The sequence below is a fragment of the Micromys minutus genome (assembly GCF_963924665.1).
Source record: "Micromys minutus genome assembly, chromosome: 29".
Lineage (NCBI taxonomy): Eukaryota > Metazoa > Chordata > Mammalia > Rodentia > Muridae > Micromys > Micromys minutus.
In genome coordinates, this window is record NC_137964.1 from 36,543,395 (window position 1) to 36,555,818 (window position 12,424).

Below are 12,424 nucleotides of genomic sequence, written 5' to 3' on the forward strand. Positions count from 1 at the left end.
GGTGTGGCCTTGTTGGAGGAAATGTGTTACTCTAGGGATGAACTTTGAGGCCCTCCTCCTAACTGCCTGAAAACAGTTTTCTGTTTGCCTCAGAACAAGATGCAGAACTCTTGAGCTCCTCCTCCAGCACCATGCCTGCATGGACACTGCTATGCTTCCAAATGGACTGAACCTCAGAATCTGTAAGCCAGCTCTAATTAAATGTTTTCCTTTATAAAAGATGCCTTGGTCATAGTGTGCCTCTTTACATCACTGGAAACCCTAAGACAGCACCCAATTCTACAAAATGTCAGATATACAGGCTATAGGGACTCTGACTCGAGAAAATACCCAGAGATACTATGCTAAGCCACGATCATGGCTATATACCTTAAGAAAGAAAGAAGTCAAAACAAAGGCCAGAAAACTTCAATTTTTACTTGGCCAGCAGAAACAACAAACTGGGTCCATGGGTAGAAAAATACAAAGGGAAAAGTAGCAACACATCTTCTGAGATGTACTGAAAACAACATAGGACAGTCTTCAAACTAACATAGCCACAGACCAGACGCACAGAAGCCACAATTAGGAAGGAGCTCCTGAGCAGAAGAAAAGAAGAGATGTGGAACAGGTCCCCAGACCTTAGTACACCTCATGGAAGTACTTACTTATTCAGGCCATAAAACTTAGCATATAGACAGCACCACATGCCAAAAAGCAAAGAGCAATCCTTCCAAGTCCATAGTTCCTGGGAAGATCTCTAAACATACTAACCTTGTTTTTTTTTGGCTTTTATAGTTCCGTCCACTTCTGGCTAATTATACTTGCTAACTAAAATATGTTAACCAACGATATGGATTTTGTGCATAAGAAGGTCACCCTGAGAAAGATTCATGGATACACTGGGATCCTGAACACCTAATGAGGTTGCTGGTAGGCTAATACTTTCTGTTGGCTTAACCCATGTCTAAGCAGTTTTGAAAAAGAGAGGGATTGAGGAGAAAGAAGGGAAAAGAAAGTGTAGGAGAGAAAGAGAGGAGGGGGAAGAAAGAGATGGCAAGGAGAGAGAAAATGAACATGAATGAATACTATACCTCCACAATCCAGCAGGATAATGATCCGGATTGGGTCCTAGGTTTGAAAGGTTAAGCTGAGCTAGACAGCCTCATAGGGGCAGAAGAGGTAGACAGACCCAAAATACAACCTCTTTGAAAATAAAAGCCAAATAAACCTGTTTCAGAGATGGAGTGAGTCCCTGAGCGGCAAGCAAGTAAAAGAGAGCCTAAAATCAGAACAAGAACAGGTAGCATGAAATCAGGCAAGAAGGTGCAGTATCTAAGAAAGACAGTCATTTCAAAAGGCCCTGAGGGCATTCACAGCACTATTTTTTTAGACCCTGGGAAAGCAGATCAATCTCTGCTGTGCTGCCCCAGGTCCACTCACCCATTAAGTATTCTCTAATCCTTTCTTTTACTTCTACAGATTTGTTTTTGCTTCTTTCACAAATTACCTGTTTAAACAAAACAGACAAAGTGAGCATTCTTTTTTCTTAATTGTCTGACCCCACAAATTTCAGAGAATACATAGATAACCCCAATTTCCTGATATTCTCTGAGTGAAAAAAAAATCAATTTTAATTTATGATGACATAAAATCCTAGTGCCATGCTTATAGGCAATAGGAGGACAAAGTGAGCATTCTAAATATGACTATATTACATTCCCTAACAAATAAATGTTTTCTTAACTTTAAAGCTGGTAAAATAGACAGTATTTAAAACTTGTATTATTTATTATGTGTATGGGTATATGTTGTATATATGTGTGGATATGTATATATGTGCAGATGCCCCAGAGGTGAGAAGGTGTTGGTTTCCCTGGAGCTAAAGTTGCAGGCAGCTGTGAGTCATCCAACCTGGGAACACAGCTGCAGTCTTCTGCTAGAGCAGTAAGTGGGGTTTTTGTTTGGATGAGTTTTCAAGACAAGGTTTCTCTGTGTAGCCCCAGCTGTCCTCAAATTCAGAGGTACACTCACCTGCTTTTGTCTGAGTGCTGGGATTAAATGTGTATGGCACCTCAGCAAGTGCTCTTAACCACTGAGTTGTTTCTCCAGCCTCTAGCAACATGGTAAAACGTACCTTTTTCTCCACACAACTTTAGTTTCCCATTTTGTGAAAAACAAAACAAAACAAAAAACCTTAAAAGTATATCAGGGAGCTAGAAAGATTGCTCAGCAGTTAAGAACATTGGCTGTTCTTCCACAGCACTTGGGTTCAATTCCCAGCACCCATATGGCAATTTACAAGTGTCTGTAACTACATTTCCAGGGGATCTGACTTCCTGCACATAGACATGTGGGTAAATACCAATGCACATAAAATAAAAATAATTTAAAAAAGTGTATCAAGTATGAATACATGAAATGCTACAGTTTCTCATCTGAAGGAGTTTTACAGTCTGAAAGTATACCCTCTCTACACAACTTTTGCTGTTGGGTATCTGAGCTCAGAGTGCTACTATCTTATATAGAACATAGGTGTATTTTTGCAGCTGCTAGAATCAATTCTCTGAGCTCTTGTGTAATTACAACACTGGTAATATGTTAGAAACAACAGAACAGCAAATACTCTCAAATAAAGCCAAAACAACTTTATGTTACCATAAGTTACCACTTTATGAAACAAACTAAAACTGTTCACTTTTAGAAGGCTTATTTAGCATATGTGAGACACTAGGTGCTATGTCCAACATTGTATATATGACACACAACAGTTATATATACAATTTAAGGCTGGTTATCAAAATAATTTTATTAAAAATATAGATAAAACTATATCTCTTGGTAGAAAAATGTATTGTTTTCTCTTTTCTTCCTTCCTCCATTCCCAAATACCAAGGCCTTGTGTATGTTAGGGAAGTTTTCTATCAACTGTTACTAAATGTTGAAATAGCTAAAGAAGGGGCCTGACCCTAAGGAAGACACTCCTACTAGAAGAATGTCCTTTAGGTTTTATTTCTGATAGTAGATCTAGGTTAGCTAGCAGCATCTAATGCCTGGTCCTTAAATTAGCACTTTGGATCTTATTAGTTCCATGTCTGTCTTTGTCACAGATGCAGTATGCATCATATTCCGTTCTATTGCTAAGGAACACAAAAAGGCTTGCTTCCCTCCAATGAAGTGCAGCAGCTTGTCTGGGGCTGGCTCCCTATCTGCTTTACAGCCATCAGCTGCTTTACACATATCACCACCACTAGAGCCACCATGATAACCGCCACCATCACCACCATAGCCCTCATCATGACCATTGCCTGCCTGCCTTCTCTCGGAACTCGGTTGGCTCACGTGTGTACAAGGAACATGGTAAGAATGAGTTGTTCAGAACAACTGATGGCCAGTTTCAGAAAAATAAAGGCAGCAAGACTAGGTCAGCTCATTCCCTCCTGGCTCCACAAACACACTGGCTTTGGAGCACATCATACTGGGCAGTCAGCATTCTAAATGTGCCCAACAAAGCAAACACAACTCAGTTTCTTGTGATTTCATGAGTTACAGTCACGGAATGCATATTTTAATTTCTAACATAGTAACTACCATTAAAACGTTACTTACATCTTCAGGTGTTTTACCATATTTATTCTTTGGGTTTTTCACAATCAAAGGGTGCGAAGAAAGCACATTGACTACATCCACATTTCCAAACTTACAAGCAAAGTGCAATGGTGTATCAAAACCCTAGGAAAGTTGTAGAAGAAGCACAATTGCTTACTCAAATAATTAACATGAAACAGTAAAGTAGGTATTTACTTAAAACAGTAGTTCTCAACCTTCCTAAGCCTGCAACCCTTTAATTCAGTTCCTCATGTTGTGGTGACGCCCACCACAAAATTATTTCCGTTGCTACTTCATAACTATAATTTTGCTGCTGTTATAAATCATAATGTAAATACCTGTATTTTCCAATAATGTTACGCAACTCCTGTGAAAGGGTCATCACACCCCCAAAGGAGTTGCCACCCAGAGGTTGAGAACCAATGATCCTCCCCCTCCTCTCCTCCCAGTCCCTTTCCCTTTCCCTATGCCCACCTCCCTCTCTCCTCAGAGAAGGGGAGACCTCCCATGGATATCAACCTGCCTTGGCATATCAAGCTGTAGTAGGAGTGGGTGCATCTACAGAGGCTATACAAGGTCATCCAGTTAGTGGAAAGGGATCTGAAGGCAGACAACAAAGTCAGAGAAGGCCCAGATGCTGTTAGAGGTCACACATGAAGATCCAACTGTACCTATGTGTAGGGTGCCTAGGTCCATCCATGCATATTCTCTTGTTGGTGGAGAACCACTGATTTAAAACAAAACCAGCAGACTGTCTACCAAGCCTGACAACCTGAGTTCAATCCCTGGGTGGAACCCCCAGCACACATAATAAAAAGCATATTTTGAAGCGGGGTCTCACTATGTAGCCCTAGCTAGCTTGGAACTCCCTATGTAGACCATGGTGGCCTTAAACTCAGATCCTGCCTGCCTCTGCCACCTAAGTGCTGGAATTAAAGGTATGTGCAATCATATCTGGAAATTAAAACAAAACAAAACAAAACAAAACAAAACAGAAAATAAAGCCTCAGGCCTTAAGGGTCAGGAATTGAAGGTCACTCTTAGCTACATAGTAGGTTTGAGGCCAGCCTGGATTACTTAAGACCCCATTTCAAAGGCTGGAGAGATTGCTCAGTGGTTAAGGGCACAGACTGCTCTTCCAGAGGTCCCAGGTTCAATTCCTAGCACTCACATGATAATCTGCTAACCTAGGCCTAGTCCTGGAAGCTTCTAGCCCCTATTCTGGTCCAAAACACTCCTCCACATTAATTGATTTAACTCCACCCCCACCTTTCTTGAATTGCTCTGCTTTACCTCAAACTAATTCTAGCCATTTGTTCCAGTCTGCTGTCTCCTTCTCTGGCTCATTTTGTCATCACCTGTGTCTAGCTTGTTCTCTTTACAACCTGTCTTTGTAAAAGTCACCTGGATAAACTGCTTCTTCCTCTGTCTGGCCCTTCCTTTGGACTACCCCTTTCCCCTCTCTTCTCATGAGAGTTGAGCATATTCTATCAAAGCTTTCTTTATCACTTTGTCTGCCTCAACTAGACATCACTTTCAAACATGGGCATCCTACAAACTAACTTTACCTTCACTATTGGGATTGAAGGTATATACCAAGGGTGAGTCACACCAAACTAGAAACAGGTTTTTCCAGTAAACAACAATCTCAGGGTATGAGGTATGATCAAATATCCTGCAACAGATATACATGCAGGCAAAGCACTATTGTACATAAAAATAATTATAAAAAGACTGTCTCAAAATTGAACACCCCAAAAGAAAAAGACCTTAAAAACAGAAAGATACTGTTTTTATTGTTGGCAAAGTACATGCTAGCATATAGCCATTGCTTGTCAGGCCCTGAGTCTGGAACACTAGCATCTGTCACTCTTCATTTGGTGTTAAGTGCCCAGATCCAAGGAAACACTGACCATCAAAGGTATCCAGTCAACCTTAACTTTAATAATTTGGGACCCAGTATATAGTCAGAGAACCAGTGTTCTAAAAGTTGAGCAAGTCAGCTGGGCATGGTGGAGCTTGCCTACAACCCTGATCATTCAGATGTCAAAGGACAAACTGGGCATATGACTAGTATCTAAGGTGAGGCTCATCCTTTGTGGCTAAGCCTTGATTGGTTGGGAATCAGTATCACTGGAGCTGAGTTAGAGAACATCCAACTGGCATCCCACACACAGTTCTGATATTAGGAGTGTGTTTGAGGGTCTGGTGGGAGAAATGTGACTTTATTCCTATTTAAAAAGAAAAAAAATCTTCCTATAATTTTGCTTGGTTGACTAATTTCTCTTTAGCTTTACTTCTGTCTTAAATTATCTTTAATCTCTTTTCCTATCTACTGTTTCAGACAGGTGTGCTCTTGCAGCAGCTGGGATCAATTTCCTGAGTCCCTGGGTAATTTTAAAAGAAATATGTTAGAAACAACAGACAAGCAAATAAAAACAAATAAAACAACAATGAAACCTAAAAATCACCACTTTTTCAAAGAAACTAAAACTGTGGGCTCAGTGGTAGAAGGCTTGCCTAGCCTATTTGAGATTCTAGGCTAAGTTCCCAGCACTGGGTATACATGAGTTTTAGGCTAGCTACCTGAAATCACTGTAAAAATATTATCAAAGTATATTCTTCCTTTGTAAAATTTTACTCCTCTCTTACCATTTGAGACCAGGTTGGCCTTGAACTAACAGTCCTCCTGCCTTGTCCTCCCTAGCGCTTTCTCAAATTCTTTCCCAGTTTTCTAAACTGCCAGATTTCTGAGAGTTTAGTTCTTCGCTCTAACCTGTCATTGAGTTCTCCTTCATATAAAATAAATTCCTTTGTCTCAAACCCTTATTTAAGATGCAAACAACAACTAAAAGCTATACTTTTGAAAAGTTAGAAATCATTATTTAAAATTTTTATTTATTTATATAATACACATGTTGTGTGTGCATGTGCTTCAAGGTTAAAGGACAACTTGCAGAACTGAGCCTTTCCTTTGACCATATGGGTCCCAGGGATTAACCCAAGGTTGTAGGTCTGCAGGGACAAGCTCCTTTCCCTGTTGATCCACCTCACTAACGTTCTTTTCTTAGTGGTTGGAGAGATCAAATAGTCTTTCATATGCCAGTTACACACTTTTTTTTTTTTTAAGATTTATTTAGGGCTGGAGAGATGGCTCAGTGGCTAAGAGCACTGACTGTTCTTCCAGAGGTTCTGAGTTCAATTCCCAGCAACCACATGATGGCTCAGAACCATCTGTAAAGGGACCTGATTCCCTCTTCGGGTGTGTCTGAACACAGTGTACTCACATACATGAAATAAATAAATCTTTTTAAAAAAAAAAAAAAAAAAGATTTATTTATATGAGTATACTTGTCACTGTCTTCAGACACACCAGAAGAGGGCATCAGTTCCTGTTATAGATGGTTGCAAGCTACTATTTGATTGCTAGGACTTGAACTCAGGACCTCCGGGAGAGCAGTCTGTGCTCTTAACTGCTGAGCCCCCAGTTACACACTCTTAACAAAGTTGTGTGCTTTCTGTTTTTTGGCATTCTTTCTAGTCACATCCTAGCTGACCTTTCTTAGCAGAAAGCAAGCCACCATCTATAATAAACCATCTAGCTGTATGTCTCTTCACTACCTGTGAAATCTTTTCATCAGTGAGTGTTACTTTCATAACCACAAATTTATTTTTTGTTGTTGCTGTTATCTTTTTTTTTAGGACATTTTCTTTTGAACATCATATACTTGCTGGTCTCGTCTCTTAGTGCTTTGCTTACCCCCTGTCCACCATGATACATTCTGCTTTTCCTGTGCTTCTTTCACTTGCCCCAAGCCTTCCCTTATTTTGAGAGAGGGAGTTGTATAAATGTGTTTGTCTATGTCTCTTCCACACATGTTCATGCGTGTTGTCCTTACATCCTTTCATGAAGTATTCCTGGACTGTATGCTATACTTGTTTCAAGTCTAAAATTAAGATCTTCCCATCTCCCGAGCGCCCTAGAGCACACTGCTTTTTGGTCGTCCTTCCTCCTCCTTCTCCCTCCACTTATTCTCCAGTGGCCTGGCCTCCCTTTATTTAGCTATTCTTCGTGTATTTTTTTTTTTATTGAAAAACTTTATTTTAAGAAACAAAGATAAATGTACAAATTTTAAGCATTTTTGCATAAAAGTATACGAATACATTTTTTAAGGTTGTAATTAAGTATTTGTGCATACATATACATACACATATGTATATATGTAACAATAATATAGGAAAAGAGACTATTAATTTGAAGGGATAGGAGAGAAACTGGGAGGGGTTGGAGGGAGGAAAGGGAGTGTTGCTGTTATCTTAATTATCTCATTTAATGTGTATAGTTGTCTTGCCTGCAAGTACATCAGTGTGCAACATATGTTCCTGGTGCTCTGGGAAGTCAGAAGAGGGAGTCAGATCCCCTGGAAGCAGAGTGAGATGTTTGTGAGTGGCCATATATATGCTGGGACTTGAGTCCAGGCCAACTGGAAGAAGAGCCAGTGCTCTCAACTGCTGAGCCATGGGTTGGCTGGTTTGTCTTAACACAAAGTCTCACATAGCACAGATTTGCCTTAAACTTATTGGGTAAGCTTCTACTCCTCTTTCCTCTACCCCCCAGGTGCTGGAATGAAACGCATATACCACCACAGTTTTCTGTGCCGCTGGCAATCTAATTAGGACTAGTTGACATCTAGGCAGGCACTCTACCTACTTAGCTACATGCCCCTGCCCTCCCTGTTCTGTAAGTTTTCTCTGATATTGAAATTTTCCATCCTGCAGGGAAGCTCTTTAATTAGGAGGGAAATTAACCCAAAATAGCTTCAAGAAGTCCCTGGAATTGATCTTATATATTAGGTTCCTCCCTGCCAGAGTAAACAATAAAAGCAAATGGCACCTCTCATACTGAAGGAAGCTGAGCTGCAAAGACTCAGAGACAGACTGTGCGGTAGTTTGAATGGGAATGGCACTCAGATTTGAATGTCTGGTTACTAGGGAGTGGCACTATTAGGTATGGCAATGCTGGAGTAGGTGTGGCCTTCTTGGAGGAAGTCTGTCACCAGGGGCAGTTTCAGAAGCTCCAGCAAGCCCCAGTGGCTCTCTCTTCCTGCTGCCTGTGGACCCACATGTAGAACTCTTACGCTGCTTCTCCAGCACCATGTCTACCTACATGCTGTCACATTCCCTGCCACCAAGACAATGGACTAAAAACCTCTGAACTGGAAACAAGCCCCAATTAAATGCCTGTCTCTGTAAGAGTTGCCATGGTCACCATGCCTCTTCATAGCAATAGAACACTGAGTAAGACAGAAGCTGGTGCCAAAGACTCGAGTACTGCTGTGATGTGACTATAAACCTGACCTTTGTTTTTTTGAGACAGGTTTCTCTGTGTAGCCCTGGCTTTTGTGGAACTCAACTGTGTAGACCAAGCTAGCATCGAACTTAACAGAGATTCACTTGCCTCTGCTTCCCTAGTGCTAGGATTAAAGGTTTGCGCTACCAACCCCCTGATCATGCTTTGTTTGGAGAAATATGGAACACTTTGGGACTCTGGAATAGAAAACCAGTTGGATACTTTAAGTGTGACTTAATAGGCCATCCTACTAGGAGCACAGAAGACAGTGTTGCTGTGGGACCCAGCTCAAGAGGTTTCAAGGGAAGAATATTGATTGATATGTGTCCTATAAACCACTGTTTTGATATTTAGGGTGAAAAAAAAAAGAGGCTGCTTTTGCTCTTGTCCAAAAAATCTGCCTGATGGGAAAGTGAGTTTTGGACTAATGATCTTGGCAGAGGAGGTTCAGGCCCACCTACTACATGGCTCCGTCATGCTATTAGTGGTGACTTTTATGTAGAACCATGAAGAAAAGAAGCAAGCAGTGCAAGAAAAAATACAAAATGCATTTTGAGGAGAAAAGGAGCACCAGAAGTGTAACAGAGTTAAGTCCAGAGCTCAAGGAGATAAATAATTTAAAGAAAAGTCTGATCCTAAATAAAATAAAGGGAGTGGTGACCCTCAGAGTGTCACCTACCCAGCTAAACTTCCAACTTGTGAAAAGGAATTAAAAGTTTAATACCAGCACTCAGGAGGCAGACGCAGGCTGATCTCTTTGAGTTGGAGGCCATCCTGATCTATAGGACAAGTTTTAAAATAGCCAAGCCAGTGAGAGAAACCATCAAAATCAGAAAGCTGGCCAAGGCTACACAAAGAAAGCCTGTCTTAAAAAACCAAAACAACAAAAACAAAAACCCCAAATTAAAAAACAAAAACAAAACAAAACAAAATCTGGAAGCTGGTGGAAATGTATTTGAGGCCATGTTACAGCTACAGCAAGCAGAAAACCTTGGCAGCTTTGGCCACATGCTTCTGGCCTTACAATCAAGGACATACAGTGGCTGTGGAATCTCCCTCCACTGCTAAGCTGCTGTCATGTGGGGTGACCCTGCATGGAGGCCATTTTGTGAAACTGAAGGAAAACCCTCTGTTGCTTTGGAGCCCACAAGATGTTGGAGATGCCAGAGCAAAGGGATTCCTGTCAAGGAGAGCTGCAAACCAGGTATGGAGGAAACCCAAGAGACAGAGTGTGCTGCAGTCAACAAAGTTGAATGGAATTAAAACTCGGAAGAATGCTCTGATATCAGACATGGAGATATAGTTTGGTGTTTGCCCTGCTGATTTTTTGGTCCCACCAGTCCAGTATTTCCTTCTTACTGTGTTCCCATTCCTCCCTTTTGGGATGATAAAGTATATCTATGCCACTGTATGTTGGAAATATTCAATCTGCTTTTTGACTTTTAATTTATAGGAATTAGAGTTAAGAGATTGCCATGAGTCTAAACAGATTTTTAAAGTGTTGAGATTGTAGACTACGGAGACTTTTGAAGTTGGACTAAATAAATTTTGCTTTAGGGCCAAATGGAATGTGGTGGTTTGAATAGGAATGGTCCCCATAAGCTCATAAGTTTGATTGCTTGGTTGGAGCAAGTGGTGATATTAGAAGGTATGGTCTTCTTAGAGGAAGTGTGTCACTGGGATGAGCTTTGGGGGTTTAAAATAACTCAAGCCAGCCCCAGTGTCTCTCTTCTCTTCCTTCTGCCTGTGGAGCCAGATGTGAAGCTCTCAGCTACTCTCCAGCACCATGTCTGCCTGCATACCACTATGCTTCCCACCATGATGACAATGAACTAAACCTCTGAACAAAAAGCAAGAACTAGTTAAATGCTTCCCTTTATAAGAGCTGCTATGGTTGTGCCGTTTCTTCACAGCAATGGAACATTAAGATGGACCAGCTGCCTAGAAAAGGTTAGACCAACTGAGGCACCTGGAAAGAATACTCTATAATCTGTTGAACTGCCTGCAGGCTGTGTAGTATGTTCCAGGTTTCCAGTTCTTTGTGAACTGTTACCCATGCTAGCATGGTTCCTGGTGATCAACTGTCTTTGAGTCATTCCTGCTCCTGTAAGTAGCCCTCACCCATACTCCTGTGAGTAACACCAAGCTGGGCTCTGGTGGTAACTGTACTTTGGTCTGTCATGAGTTCCCCATATGGAGTTCCCAATGTGTGTTCTGTATCTCCCACAGATAAGTTTTGTTATATAACATCCTCAACACCCTCATAAACATCTAAGTCAATGAGTGTTCTTGTCTTCCTAGTATTCCATAAGCCTTGCACATTGATGTAGCACAGAAAAATAAATACATACCAAGAACCCAAACCTTTATCAAACTAGTGAGGAACACTTACCACTTTGTCAGGAGTATTAAGATACAGGTCGACAATGTAGAGGATGCGCTTCTGTAGCATGTCCATGTTATCGTCTGGGTACATCAGACGCATGAATTCAGGGTTCTCCAGAGTCTCTAATGTCAGCTGGCACACAGAAGCCTGATTCTCCTTAGCAGCAACATGCATGACATTGTACCTACATCCTTCCTGAAGAAGACCAAATGTTGAGCTTCATATTTGTTAAAATACTGTCACTGGTCAGGAACAAAGTGACAAGGAGTGATGTTAGAAGCATACTTACTTGTACAATGGTTGGGTTGTCCCCAGAACCAATTAGATATCGAGGATTACTCCAGATAAGATCAGAAAAGGTGTGTTCCTCCCCCTTTTCAACAGCTTTCCGCAGCTTGGCAGTAAGGTCCTGTGTACGGGGGTTTTTATAACTGTTTGCTCGTTCTTTGTTTACTGTTTCTGATTCAGCCAGGCACAAGCCATCTGCTATCAAGAAAGAATTGAAGAGCACTTAATCTCACATACATTTTCTTCTTCTACAGAGGCTGAGCAGCTCTTGGGAGTGACAGGCAGGAAGTGGCATGACACCACCATGTACTTTGAAGGATAAGTCAAGAAGATATAACCTTCAATCTATATCCTATAATAATCTTTATTAGCATAATATATACTAATGTAATAATAGAATCTGTATCCTATAATCTATAACCTATAATCCCAGTATTCAGAGGGTTCAGATAGGAGGATTTGCAAGTTTAAGGCCAGTGTGGATTAACATGATTGAGACCTTGTCTCAAAAACCCAACTGTACTACACCGTTAGAGAAAAAGAGTTCCACATATAGCTTCTAAAGGTTTAATCAAAACTTGAAAGCTTTGTAAAACAATTTCCTGCAAGGGCACTTTCCCAAGCTGAAAGGAGAGAAGCCTGAATAAAGAAAAAGAGTAGAAAGCAACAGACAGGCTCTCAACAGAAGGCCAGAGGTCCACCTCAAACAACTGAAGGGACTTTTCCTACAAAGGCTATGAATCAAAGTCAAGGCTCTCCAAACAGGCCCCCTGGTTTTAGTAACACAGAGAGTACAGTCAGATTTCTAGCTC

The 12,424-nt window shown here is 41.0% G+C and overlaps 1 protein-coding gene across 2 annotated transcripts in view; it reads right to left on the reverse strand.

Annotated features, from left to right (window-relative positions):
* The window catches only part of ANKLE2 (ankyrin repeat and LEM domain containing 2), a 29,266-nt gene that overhangs the window by 11,436 nt on the left and 5,406 nt on the right, over nucleotides 1-12,424 (reverse strand). Inside the window, exons 4-7 of one of the 2 annotated variants that reach the window (XM_080940455.1) lie at nucleotides 11,614-11,807; nucleotides 11,331-11,519; nucleotides 3,589-3,711; nucleotides 1,423-1,489 (exon numbers count right to left, since the gene is read on the reverse strand). In XM_080940455.1, the coding sequence (XP_080796581.1) occupies nucleotides 1,423-1,489; nucleotides 3,589-3,711; nucleotides 11,331-11,519; nucleotides 11,614-11,807 (573 nt within the window). Of the gene's footprint in view, nucleotides 1-1,422; nucleotides 1,490-3,588; nucleotides 3,712-11,330; nucleotides 11,520-11,613; nucleotides 11,811-12,424 lie in introns of both variants that reach the window. The other variant, XM_080940454.1, reaches the window with a different exon arrangement.